The following is a 13,521-nucleotide window of genomic DNA, read 5'->3' as shown; positions in this document are numbered from 1 at the left end:
ACTTATTTACAAAATCCAGACAATGCATTCTGGCTTAGTTGGAGTACTCTTGTCCTGTAATAGACTCTCCTTTCTGAGCCTACCTCTCTCTTTAAATGCTTTAGGACAAAGCTAATATATGTGGAAATGGAACAATACCAGAAAGTTTAATGGGCTTAAGGACCTACTCATATGAGTGTACATGTGCACCCAACAGAGTATGTAAATGGACTCTTCTGCCCATGACCCTGAAGCGATTTAAGCCAGTTTGACAGAAGGATGGATAATTTGCTCAAAAAAAGTTATAAAAATTAAATTCCAATGTTTCTTTTGACTCTTGAGCTGCATCTACCCTTCTCATGGACTGCTGGACAAATGAATTAAATATCACAGACCTTAAAAACCAAAATTACCAGATTTTGAAAAGGAATACCTCCCAAATGTATTGGTTCATTAAAAACGAGAGATGTTCAGGGTAAGAGCAGGCAATTAGGGGGAATTGAACTAATTAAATTCACTTGTAGCTAAAAGCCTAAACTTAATACATTTTTATGAGGTGGAGAGGGACAAATAAGAATAGATGCTCATTCTTTATTCTATTTTTAAAATGGTCGATATTAATAGAAATAGAGGTTTCAAATTGAGGTATTTTGCAAAATCAGTATAAACCATGTAAGAATGTTCACCATAAGTTATCAAAGCCTCAATGTTTCAAAATCCAACCACCCCCCCATCACTCCAACAACCAAAACATAGATATTAAAAATGCATGTTAAAGTTATTTTGAAATGAGACTGCTTTATTCCTCATGGAAAGTTAAAGCATCTTACCTAACCCGTGACCTCCAATTGAAACTGATGGTGAGGGAAAGAGAAAAAAAGCACAGAGCAGAAAGATTGTGAAATTACAAAATTAAAAAAAAAAAAAAAAAAAATGTGCTCCAAATGAAATGATAAAAATAGGTGATTTTAAAGTGCACAGCAGAATGTGAACATGTCATTGTGAAGCGTGAATCCTTGTTAATTATTGATGTAATTCAACTTAGAGAACCAATAAAAAGAAATGAGGGAGAGATTGGGGGGTGGGGCACTACACACATTCATAAACACCATCCCTGTTCACACTTGTATGCACACAACGTAACAATATCAACCACAGACTCTGGCATCCCATTAAAAAAAGAATACATTGTTCAAGTACCATCCTACTTTGGGACAGAATTTCAGCTTTTGTTAATGTAAAGGCTAAAATCAAGACAATTTTCTTTTTGTTATATGGCACATTGTATTAATCCCAGAGAGGAAATTTTGTCTTTTCGCATGACCTATATTTTCAGCCCTTTTTCAATTTTAATAAGATCTGGCAACTAGCAATATTAAATGGAACTACTGTATCACTTTTAGGATTTTATTTTGAACTTGGACATAAACTATGTGCATCTGACAGCTGCTAGACGAAAAGTTAATGTCGACATTTCGGATAAACTATTAGCTTGTTTTCTGTTTTAATGAGCATCTCAATTTTACATTTTTCAAATATGGAGAAACAATTCTAGTACTAATGTTTTAGGAGATAAAACAAAAAAGCCAGTTAGCCTAACCTACACATCTTTAAGGATGTGGGAACAAGACCAGAGTACCTGAAGAGAAACTTGTACAGATGCAGATAGGATATGCAAGCTCCAAATGGACCACAACTGGGTGCGAGATTTAAACTCAGGGTGTTGGATCAATGAGGCAGCAATACTAACTAGATTGCCTACTAATGCTTTGGTGTTAGATAAAAATTTCTACTTTTACAACAATATCTGAATAATTATCAAATGCAAGCAAGCAAACCTGCTATGTTATGGAGTCTGCATCTGTGAACTGTGCTTATTGAAGTTCATTTGATGATGGCATAGTAATAGCCACTGGCACAGGCACATAGCAGTTATTTTAGGTGTTAATTGTGGTGTATTAATTGCAAAGGAATAAAAAAAAATGTTTATATCTTAAAAGTTATCAAAAAAGTAATTAATATCTGTGTTGTAATGAAAGCCAGTGTACAAAATGCAGGTTCTGTGTGCAGGGTTAGATATCTTAGACAAGATGAACCTTTAAATACTTTGAAATTTACTTTTAAAATTCTATACAATTGCAAGTATATCATACTCTTCAATGTATAAGGATTTCTGCATTTTACATTATCTACCATGTGAAAGAACTGTTCTACATCAATAAAGAAAAAAATTAAAAGAAAATATGAAAAAGTTATAAATTGTTAGTGGTTCCTCTACCAGTACTCCAGGTAAAGTTCAAACTATCAGGTTTTGAGCCACTATGCATTTTTTTCTGCAACATATATAAGCTAGACTGCTGATTCCTGATACACACTAAATATATTCTATTTTCCAGAACGCTTTGCCATGCACATAAACCCATCAGAGAAGATGTACTGGACAATTCTGATATATTACCTGTAACCGTGCACTTGCTGGCATCACCAGTAGGAAGTGCTCTGATTCGGTAAGGAGAATATGGGATTTCATCTCCTCCATATTTAATCAGGATAGTGTAACGACCAGTCATGTCAGGAACATATGACACAAGGTATGTACCATCCTGATTGTCTCGGATGTTTGCTTTTTTGGGCTTTCCTTCTGGGTCCTACACAAGAAAGGAGGTTCCATTACCAAAAAGAAATGTACATACACCACTGCTCTTAGTATATAGCAGTACTCATTTGTTATTCCCCCTCTTTTTACTGTATGTCATAACTGTTTTTCAAACCTACAGCAGTGTTTTAAAATAAAAAAATGATACTAGAGCTTTAGATCTATAGAGAACACAAACCGTTATCTGCACAGCCAAGAGTCCCTCTCCTGCATCCTTGGCATCAATGGTAAACTCCACTGGCAGACTAGCAGTTACTCCAGTGGTGTTGAGTCCTGGGCCACTAGCTTTCACCTTGCTGGCATCGTGAGTGGGAAGAACCTTGAACTTGAATGGACTGAAAGAAGACAAAGGTAAAATTATAAAGAAAGGATCAAGCTATATAAAAACTTGAAACAAAAAAATGGCTACTGAGCTTTAACTGTGGTTTCGTCTAAGCGAAGCAAAACCTTCCTGTTATGTAAAGGCGCAGTGAAAAAAGGTATGATTTAATAATCCCGTACAGCAACAGACTACAAAGCAGCAACTGGTAACACAGAGAAGCCCTCACAAAATTTGTTATGAAAAACTTATTACTGAACTGTCCTTTTACACAAAACTGGGGTAGGTTATCAAGGCCCAATAATGGCACCACATTAATGCCCTGCAAACAAAAACTAAACTTATATCAAATGCATTTATATTCTGTAATGGAAAAAGCAGTAGAAAGCTTGACCAGTACATTAAAAATCCTTCTAGGACAGGGGTAGGCAATGTCGGTCCTGGTGAGCCGCAGTGGCTACAGGTTTTCATTCCAACCCAATTGCTTAATTAGAAACCAATCATTGCCAGTCTCAGACCTTATTTAATTTTATGGCTTGTTAGTCTGTGCAATGTAAGGCTCTTATATCGTAGATTTTTTTCCTTTCCAAAGATATCATCCAAATGATATGAAGCCTAAAACAGATCATTTTCAGTCTGTCACATTTTTCTATTAAGTGTTTTATTAAATCAAACAGTGATGATGAACACACACAGATGTAATTGGAAAAAAGCTAGCTGGAGAACTGCTGGCTGCTTTGTCTTTTACATCTTATTGCTAATAAGGAGCAATTAAAACACTGAATGCAGCAGTTTAAGATTGAAATAAGCAATTAAGGTTGGAGAACCTTAACAAGCGAGACCACTAAAATGAAGCATCAAAATGTCACTTAAGCAATATGTGCTTCATCAGCAATAATTGAGTTCTCGTTAAGGAACTGGGTTGGAACAAAAACCTGCACATACTGCGGCTCACCAGGACCGACGTTGCCTACCCCTGTTCTAGGAAAAAAAGAAAAGCATAAAACCTTCAAAACACATACACACACAGTCCTACATACCTGCGTGGGATCTCCTCATCACCATACAGAACATTAACGGAGTAGGGCCCTTCACGAGTTGGAACATAATTAACAGTGTGAGTCTGGTCTCCATTATCCATCACCTCCACTGGTTCAACCACACCTGTTTCCGGACACCAAACAAACATTTCTAATTTAAACTCTCAGCACAACACAATCTAGCTGTGCTTTTGTAGGCACACTAAATAGAGAAAAGTTGCCTCCCAATTAACACGGCACAAAAGTAAAACAACACCATACTCCTCCAGTTATATGAAAGTGCAGTGGTATTAAATCAAATTATGACAATAATGGGCCATGAACATGTCTAGGTGTGCCACTCTTGGCTCTGATAATTTTCACCAATTCTGAGTAAATGTATAACTAAAAAAATGCTGCATTATATAGGGCTGGGGCGGAGGGGTCATTTGCAAGAATACCAAAAAAATCTCCACAGTAGGGACAGGTTATCCAACATAGACATTATACTTTTCAGATCACAAGTCTTAGTCAAAAGGAAATCTTCTGAACCTAGAATTAGTGTCAAATTTTAATCATAATTACCTTTAGGGCCTTGCACACGGACTTGCAGCGGAGCAACTCCTGCTTTACTGGCGTCTACTGTGAATGTCTGTGGGATGTTGGCACGCACATTGTTTCCCAAGCCTAGTCCTTGACACTTTACCTTGGTGGCATCAACAACATCATGGACTGGCACAGAGAAAGGGCTACCTGAGTGACACAAGGCAGATGAACAAATTACAATAGAATATGGGTAATTCTATATTGAGAAGATCTGTAACAATGCAGAAAAGCAGCCATTCAAAAACAAAAAAAATCAAAAAAAAAATCACTCAACTCACCTCTAACTGGATGTCCACCATAAGTGATATTCAAGTTGTAAGTTCCTGGCTCATATGGAATGTACTCCACTGAACAACTTCCGTCTTTGTTATCTGTACAGGACATCTTTGCTTCAGAGGGACCCTCAACTGCTAAGCCAAGACCACCTGTACCAGCACCCCTTTAGCCAAACGTGAGAAATGAATCGCACACAGAATGAAATAACTAAGCAACAAACAAACTACACAAATGTTTTCGTCCTTCCTTCCAAAATTAAAAGATTCTTTGCCTACTGCCAAAGTTTCATAATTTTCTATAGGTTTCCTCCGGTTTCAAATTAAGGACTGCTGACTAAGTGAATGGTATACCTAGAGCCAATGCAGTTCAAACAAAAACTGACTTTCAATGCAATGGTGTCAGAACAGCAATCTTAAATGTGGACATAAATCACAAGATGTCAGCACATACTATAGGAGTTCAAAGTTTCCTATATGTAAAACACTTCCAGTATGTGGCAAAAAAAAAAAAATTTAAAATTATATATAAAAGAATGTTCACTGAGTTGCTACATCATAATGGGTCTACATTTAGCTTTAAATTTGATTATAAACATTACATGATGCAAAGTGCAATCCACAGACACAAAGGACACATTTGTATAGAAGTACATAACTGCCGAGTTGAATATTAAAATCTTGCCTTTGCCATAAGATTATTTACCTGGTCTCAACAGTGAACTTGTTGGGTTTGTTAGTGGTGCCACTCTGCAAGCCTGGCCCATGCACTCTTACTCTGGAGGGGTCACAGCCTTCAGTCACTGGTACACGGAAGGGGCTATTGGGTACAGGTGCTTCATCATAAGCTACTTCCACAGAGTGAATGCCTTTGGTGTTGAAAAGGAAGATGTTTATCATCTGGTGTTGAACACAAACTCAAAAATGTAGCCCAGTTATTCAGGCATGTGTTAGAGACCAAGAATTTTACACAACACTTCATTAGCAACATGTTCAGGACACCTAGTAGATGAAAGAAACTATCACCTTATTTCTTCCACAAAGAAAGCCAACTGCTTTCCAGTATACTACAAAATTGTACTATTACAAGTATCTCTCAAATACAAGAACATTCTGTGAAAACCGAAATCAATGGGGACAATTTATGTCCGTGTTATAAGGGGCATCGAACCCAAAAAAAAAAAAATACCTAGAACAGCTTATTACAGAATGGTTTAGCATTTCAAAAGCAGAACTTCAACTTACCCTCCTCATAAGGAGTGTATTCCACCTGGTATATACCATCGCCAAGATCACGGATGAGCGCATCTGTGCGGTTGCCAGAGGGGTTGTTAATGCGGGTTTTGATGTGGTTGCCACCAGTTTTAGTTAAAGCACGTGCATCCACAGTGAAATCTGTTGTTGCCTCTCGATAAACACCTAAGATAAAGGGATTTACAATTGTAAATTTGCTCAGTGTTAAAGATTATCAAGGTCAAGGACAATCTGACCACTTCTACAAAAGGATAGAATTCTTACTAAAAGACTACAAGGACTCAAATGACATCAGTTTGTCGACAATTTAAGTACTAAGCCACTTATGATCTCATTAAGTAGAGTGAAATAAAAACCACTGACCTTTTCCCTCAACACCTGGTCCAAACACCTTGACACCACTGGAGTCAATTGCAGGCTCCACAATGACACGAGTGGGAAAGTTGGGAACATCTTGCCCACCATATCGAATTGTGATGGTGTATACTCCAGGGTACAGTGGGATATATGTGATTGTGTATGTACCATCTCCATTATCCTGGATGTGTACCTCAGCCTCCATGCCATTGTCTGAAATGATCTCAATAGTCAACTCTGCAGGGCCAGCATTGGTGCAGTCAACAATGAATTTGCCAGTCTCTCCAACTTTTGCATGCTCCAAACCTGGACCTGAGCAAAGCACCTATTCAAGCAGAAATTAAAGCATTTATTTGTGTTCACACATAGGAGTGCCATCCAAGATAAGGTGTGTCAAGATATGGGGAAAAAATTCTTACTTTGCTAGGATCTGTAGGGGGTACTGCCTCAACAGGGAAGGGGCTTCCAGGCACAGGGACACCATCATAAGCTAGTTCAACCTCATGTGGTCCTTGATCTCGTGGAATGAAACGCACCACACTGTTGTCTGGGCTCAGGCCCGGTTCAACCTTGCAAGGTACAGATTTGCCCAAGGGTCCAGTTATCTTAGCAGTAACCTTGCCTTGTCCACCAGCACCCTTAGATTTAACTGTGAATTCCTGGTCTTTGCCCACTTCTAACTCTGCAAAAAAAAATTAACAATTCATGTTCAGGTTAAAATTTCCATTTTGTTTATATGTATTATATATTCCCAGTAATATGCAAATGTAAAAGCAATATAGGCATAAACAAGTGCATTGATAAGATACCGCTACATCACAGGTGAAGCTTTAGAAGGTGAAACTGGTATGACTTAACCAGGGAGGGTAGGGGGAAATGAAGTTCCATAAAAAAAAAAAATAAAATGCTGTACCCACAACAATGATAGCAAAGTGCTGTACAGCTCATGGACAAAATCATGCTGAAAGAGGTAAGACTCTGAAGTGAGGTCGAGAGCAGTAATGAAATACAGATTGTTACATTTTGAAATAAGACACAATAAATGGATCATCTGTATGAAGTTACTTACTGTCTCCAAGGCCTGCCACCTTGATCTTGCTGAGGTCAAGTGCTGGTGCCACCCCAACTGAAAAGGGACTCTTTGGAATGGGGTCTCCTCCATAAGTTACATTTACTCCCATGCTTCCCTATTAACACGAACATCATTTGTTATTTCCTTTTAACTACCAATACAGAAAATTAAAAACTAAAGGGTGCTCCATTTAGACTTTATAAAATAGATGCATACAATTTTAAAGTAATTTCTAAAATTGAACTGCTCACCTGTTGCACTGGTGTGTACTTGACTGTATAGGTACTATCATGATTATTGACAATCTCAAAATCTTTAACAGCCTCTCCTTTATTTTGCCCAGTGAACTGCACATCCAGTTTTGCTTTTCCTGCAGCCTTGGTGTTTACTGTGAAATGGGTTGGCTTGCACAGCTCAATGCCTATTTATAAAGAGCAAAACACCATTAGATAACCAGGAGTTGGTACATACTGTACTGACACTAAAGGTATTAAAATATTTTTTTAGGTTAGGGAGTTCATGTATACTCCTACAGCATGCTTTAAATGTGCACTGCATGTTCAATTGAGAAAGGGATAGAGAAAGGTAATTGTAGGCAATAGATGGTTAGTTGGGCATGGGATCAAATTCACATAAACAGCAAGTTTGCATTTTCATATTGCTCATCAACACATATTTCACTAAAATTACTAAATAATGAGCAATATAAATCACATGCCTCAAACTTTTAGTCTAAAAGGGGATAACTTAAAGCCTGGTCTACGAAGCTCTCATTATGAAGGAGACTCTGTAACAGGAAGCCTTTTGAACTAGTTTTAGGAATCTCAATGTCACATCAACCTAGGTAAAAATTCCAAACATGAGCAAATGGTGGGTGGCGGCAAAGCTAAACTACTTTTCCTTTTAAGTAAATCTAAAAAGTATCAGGAGACAGAGGTCTTCCCCCACACCCCTGCACACTCACCGCTTCTGTTTAGTCCTGGTCCTTCAGCTTTCACTTTGCTGGCATCGTGTGATGGATCCACTTTGACTCTGACTGGGCTCATGGGAATAGCCTAAAGAGAACAGTTAAGAGAACCTAGTGTCACAAAAATGTAACATTTACATTAGCATTACTTGGTAGAAAATGTGAAACTTGGGTATATTACAAATCCTACAAAAAAGTTATGTAAAATGTTAATTACATCTTTTACTAGTTAAATTTCTTCCACCTTTAGAAACTTTATACACTCTCAAGGAATTGAAGTGGATGCAATTACTCACGAGGGATCAGATTCAGATGAATATAAATTAACTTTCATAAAAGCACTGAACAATAAATAGATGCATTTTAAATTAGAGGAATTCGTACACCCGAGTTGAGTCTTTATAGGTCCCGTTTAAACTCTGATAGACTTGCAGGGTAAAGTGTTTAAACAAGCTTAATGTAACATTTAGTGTTACATTAAGCACCAGTCTAATGATGCAACAAACTCATTGCTTCAAATCACCACCTAGTAACTTCACACAATGCTCACTTTTTTGGCTTCTTGAAGTTTTATGATGTACTGCCTCAGAAAGTGGTACACAGTTGGTAACTAAACAAGAGATCATTGCAGACTGAACCAGTAAATATGAAGACTAAGTTGCAAAATGAGGCCGATGTTATACATGAATTGACTTGAAATGGAAAACTATTTAAACTATATCGTAAATTACCTATCATTTCTTAAATGTGAAGTTTAAAAAAAAGATCTTAGTTTAAAACACCCAATAAAAAAACCTCAGGAATTACTTTTTAAAATATTAAATCCTGCTTTCCATCGGAAACAATTGCTAAGAATGCCTGACATTCCAGCTGGAGTTTAACAAGAATCACCGCAGAAATATCTCCCAACTTTCTCACTATTTTGTAGATGTAACAGGATAAGAATACGGAATGGATGAGGATATGGCAGGAATATTGTATTTATAAACAAAGTTTATAGACTTACTTTGTCAGCAAACAGCACCATGATAGTGTAACTCCCAGCACCAGGGGGAGTATATTTTACTGTGAAAGTGTCATTGTCATTTCTGATGATGTCAAATTCAATATCTGCCTCTGCTGGGCCAACAACCCCAGGGGCACACTTAATTCCAATGCTAATGTCTCCTGTAAGAAAGAGCACATACGTTAACCCTGATGAAAGATCAGTAAAAGACCACAAATCACCATCTAGACAGTCCTGTTCATAACAGCCGAATATAATACACAACTTCAGAATAGAAATGGGTTACCTTGCCCAGCTTCTGCACAGTCCACTGTGAAGTATGTAGGCTCATGTGCTTTCAAACCAGTCTTGGCCACACCAGGTCCAGATACTTTTACTTTGTTGGGGTGACTGCCAGCACCAACATTCATCTGCAGGGACCAGAAAATCATTAGAAACGACTACTGCTACATACTACAAAAACATGTCATTCCTCTTCACACAGACATTCAGCATTTAAGAAAAGTGAAAGTAACAGTACTGACTCTGAATGGGCTGTCGGGGATGTTCACACCTCCCCAGGACACCATGGCAGTGTGCTTCAATGGCTTGCGAGGAGTATAGGAGCAGCTGTATGTACCGTTTCCATTATCCTTAACCTGCACGTCAACTGGATTTCCTTCACCATCCTAAAGGGAAAAGGAACATATATAGATTTTACTACAAAAAAGCAACAGCACAGCCACAAGAACAAAAGCTAACATGAGCATGATTTTGAGAATAATTTAAAAAGGACCCTGCTAGATTTTTTTTGATGCTAAAAATACAAAATAAAAAATAAAAATAAAATTATACAATAACAAAAAAATCAAGTCACTGAAAGGTCATATTAAGAACAGCACCAGCAACACAAGTCAAGCTGGGCAGCTTGCACTGGTACAGTGCATTGCCACACCAACCACACGATAAAACAACTCGGTATCCCGGTTGGAAACTCCCCAGGCAGACACGCAGTCCAGTACTACCCTCCGGAAATGACCCTCTGCCACAGCCAGGTGTTACGTGGGTGACCCCTTGGCCTGGTTCAGCCACTCGGGTCCCCAACAATGAGGATCCTACAAACTGAATCACCCTCGGGGAAACACACCACATGGCCGTAGTGCCATAACTGATGCTCCCTCACAGTGCAGGTAATGTGCCTCATTTGGGATTCCACAAGCAACCGCTCATTCGACACAGTCAAACCAACGGTACCCAAAGATTTTCCAGAGGGACAGTACAAAGGAGTCCAGTCTTCATCGCAGGTCACTGGATAGTGTCCATGTCTCGCAACCATATAGCAAGAGTGGAAGCACCAGTACTCTAAAGACTTGGACCTTCGTTCTTTTGCATAGATATCGGGAGCGCCACACACCCCTTTCCAGCGACCTCATGACCCCCACTATGCTCTCCCAATCCATCTACTGACTTCATAGGAAGAGAGTCACCAGAGACAAGAATGTCACTGCCAAGGTAAGTAAACCTCTCAACAAGGTCGACACTCTGTGCAAAACGGACACTGCTGATGGTTGTGCCCAAGAGGTCATTAAAGGCCTGGATCTTGGTTTTTATCCAGGACACTCACAAGCCCAGACACTCTTCAGTCTCTGTAGCTCCTCAATCAAAGCCTCCACTGACTCCATGAAGATTACAGCATCGTCAAAGTCAAGATCCATGAATCTTTCTTCACCAACTGATGCCCCACAGCCTTGCCCAACACCAGTCCATACAAGCATTGAATAGAGATGGAGCAAGAACACACCGACGAACTCCAGAATCAACTGGGAAAAACAGGTTCTACATCCACTCTGCACAGCTCAGTACCATGAGCGGCCTGTACCAGCAATACAACAGGCCCTAAAATACCAGGCTGCAAAAGAATCTAGATTTACCTGTGCTTGAATCTTTAGAGGAGCTTTGCCTCCCTGCTTAGCATCCACAGTAAACTCTGCTGGCTTTCCAACAGCTAACCCAGTTTTCTCTAAACCAGGACCATAAGCCTTAACCTGGAATAGAAGGGAAATGTTCAAATTAGTACATCTGAACAAAAGAATAAGTTTTTAAAAACTTAAATCTCTTGCATGCTAAACTCTGAAAATTACAGGTCAGAAAGCCAAAAAACAACAACATCTTAGTGAGAACAGTGCTTGCCAAACCAATGAGTTACCTTATCAGGATAAAAGTCTTTGGGGGCTGCTTTGATATCTGCCATGAAAGGGCTGTACTGTATATCTTCATTATTGCAGAGAACATGCACAGCATACTCTCCAGGCTCAGTGGGCCAGTAGCGGACGTCACAAGAACCATCACCTTTATCATCACACTCGATCTTTGCCTGTGATGGCCCTTCAACTGAGAAGCCTGAAAAATATAAGAATCACGATTTGAGAGTGACTCTCCAGTTAATATGCCCGATTTAACATAACACTTAAAATCATACACTGTTTAAATATTGGAGCAGTTGATTTTAAATACAAATTTATTTTTTTGATCATCATCTAAATTGCTAAGCAGTCTTACATTGTGAATATAAAAAACATCTGAAACTCTGTCTAAATGAAGTAGAGTTTATGAACCGAACTTACCAAGTGTTCCAACATCATCACCAACAGCCTCAACCACAAAATCTGCTGATTTTCCAACGACACCAACTTCAAGTCCAGGACCCCAAGCACGAACCTTCTGTGGGCCTGCTTCTGTACCCACTTTGACCTCAAATGGGCTTGTAGGAAGAAGTGCAGAGGTTAGTATTTCAGACTTGAACCAAATGAGGACTCAGAGAAGAGTAGAGAAGGACCTCACCTGCGAGGAATTTGTTGGCCACCCCAGGTAATTGTAACAATGTAGTTCCCAGGAGTTTTTGGGTAATACTCATAAGCATAGACACCATCACCAAGATCTTTCTGCTTCACTGGCTCTTCTAGACCCTCTGAAAAGAAAGCCTCTGTGAGTCCTCTGCCAATTACAGCACTACACTGCACTACAGTTAAATACATACATATATACACAAATTATGCAAAAGCTTGGGAAGGCAATTTAAACCATCAAGATGCGTATAATGAATAATCTAATGTCAAATGTAAATCTAGTGTTCCGAGAGAGAAGACACTTCTGTCACACTGACTAGAAAACATGAAGAGAATGTGTTACCCAGAGTCTTCCTCATGTTAACAGTCTACAAATCCAATTGCTTCATCTACTCTTTTTTTTTTTGCTTTGAGGAAATTCAAAATACTTACTTGGTCCTTTGATGGTAACTTTAAGGTCTCCAGTGCCAGCTCCTTTCGTGTAAACCTTGAAATCTGCAGTTTCTTTAATACGAACTCCCTTGGGTTGTAATCCACGACCTTTGGCACGACACAGTGATGGATTGCAAGCTGCAGGAGAGGACACATACTGAAACTTGTTCTTTCAGTCACTTTATATTGAAATTAAACAAAGAGGAAAAACAGCCATTACTACTGCTTGGGTTTCATAAGAATGTAAATTCTTATAGTCACTCACAAGGCATAGCACAGCACAGCACAGCACAATGAGATTTCAAAATAAAGACTAATACAATAAAAATAAAAAAAACACCACACACATAGGGTAGGCTGCATGCATAAATCTCAAAAATATCAGACACTTTTATATTCTTCCCTTTTATGCTTTATCACATATTTTCAAATTGAAAGTAAACGGTCATCATGGCACAGAAATGCTTTTGATCAAAACAATGCAGCAGAATACCAGCAGTGTCATAATCAATGACACCTACAGAAAATAGTCAATTACTACTTTGTTTATGGTGGAGTCTTTCAAATTCACATTAGTCTGGTGATGTCCTTCCAAAATTTCAAATTCCTGGGAAGGTATACAGTGGGTCAGTATAACACTTAATACATCTTTAAATTTATTCCAGTGATGATAGAGCACAGCAGGCTCCTATCCGAGGTGCGTACATCTGCCTGAAATTCCCATTCTACATTTCATTTAAAGCTCTACATTTATATA

General features: G+C 38.7%; 1 protein-coding gene across 3 annotated transcripts in view; it reads right to left on the bottom strand.

The window, feature by feature from the left end:
• The window catches only part of flna (filamin A, alpha (actin binding protein 280)), a 106,494-nt gene that overhangs the window by 20,997 nt on the left and 71,976 nt on the right, over nucleotides 1–13,521 (bottom strand). For 2 of the 3 annotated variants that reach the window (XM_028813246.2, XM_051934280.1), the window contains exons 10-29: nucleotides 12,765–12,902; nucleotides 12,328–12,454; nucleotides 12,111–12,247; nucleotides 11,693–11,886; nucleotides 11,418–11,531; nucleotides 10,032–10,175; nucleotides 9,794–9,917; nucleotides 9,508–9,668; nucleotides 8,499–8,589; nucleotides 7,786–7,955; nucleotides 7,532–7,649; nucleotides 6,882–7,144; nucleotides 6,469–6,787; nucleotides 6,097–6,270; nucleotides 5,558–5,720; nucleotides 4,858–5,018; nucleotides 4,559–4,726; nucleotides 3,995–4,118; nucleotides 2,814–2,970; nucleotides 2,438–2,627 (exon numbers count right to left, since the gene is read on the bottom strand). In XM_028813246.2, the coding sequence (XP_028669079.1) occupies nucleotides 2,438–2,627; nucleotides 2,814–2,970; nucleotides 3,995–4,118; nucleotides 4,559–4,726; nucleotides 4,858–5,018; nucleotides 5,558–5,720; nucleotides 6,097–6,270; nucleotides 6,469–6,787; nucleotides 6,882–7,144; nucleotides 7,532–7,649; nucleotides 7,786–7,955; nucleotides 8,499–8,589; nucleotides 9,508–9,668; nucleotides 9,794–9,917; nucleotides 10,032–10,175; nucleotides 11,418–11,531; nucleotides 11,693–11,886; nucleotides 12,111–12,247; nucleotides 12,328–12,454; nucleotides 12,765–12,902 (3,237 nt within the window). Of the gene's footprint in view, nucleotides 1–809; nucleotides 834–2,437; nucleotides 2,628–2,813; nucleotides 2,971–3,994; nucleotides 4,119–4,558; nucleotides 4,727–4,857; nucleotides 5,019–5,557; nucleotides 5,721–6,096; nucleotides 6,271–6,468; nucleotides 6,788–6,881; nucleotides 7,145–7,531; nucleotides 7,650–7,785; nucleotides 7,956–8,498; nucleotides 8,590–9,507; nucleotides 9,669–9,793; nucleotides 9,918–10,031; nucleotides 10,176–11,417; nucleotides 11,532–11,692; nucleotides 11,887–12,110; nucleotides 12,248–12,327; nucleotides 12,455–12,764; nucleotides 12,903–13,521 lie in introns of all 3 variants that reach the window. The other variant, XM_028813244.2, reaches the window with a different exon arrangement.

The sequence above is a fragment of the Erpetoichthys calabaricus genome, chromosome 11 (genome assembly GCF_900747795.2).
Source record: "Erpetoichthys calabaricus chromosome 11, fErpCal1.3, whole genome shotgun sequence".
In the NCBI taxonomy this organism is placed as follows: Eukaryota; Metazoa; Chordata; class Cladistia; order Polypteriformes; family Polypteridae; genus Erpetoichthys; species Erpetoichthys calabaricus.
This window is presented reverse-complemented; position numbering and strand designations above follow the sequence as displayed.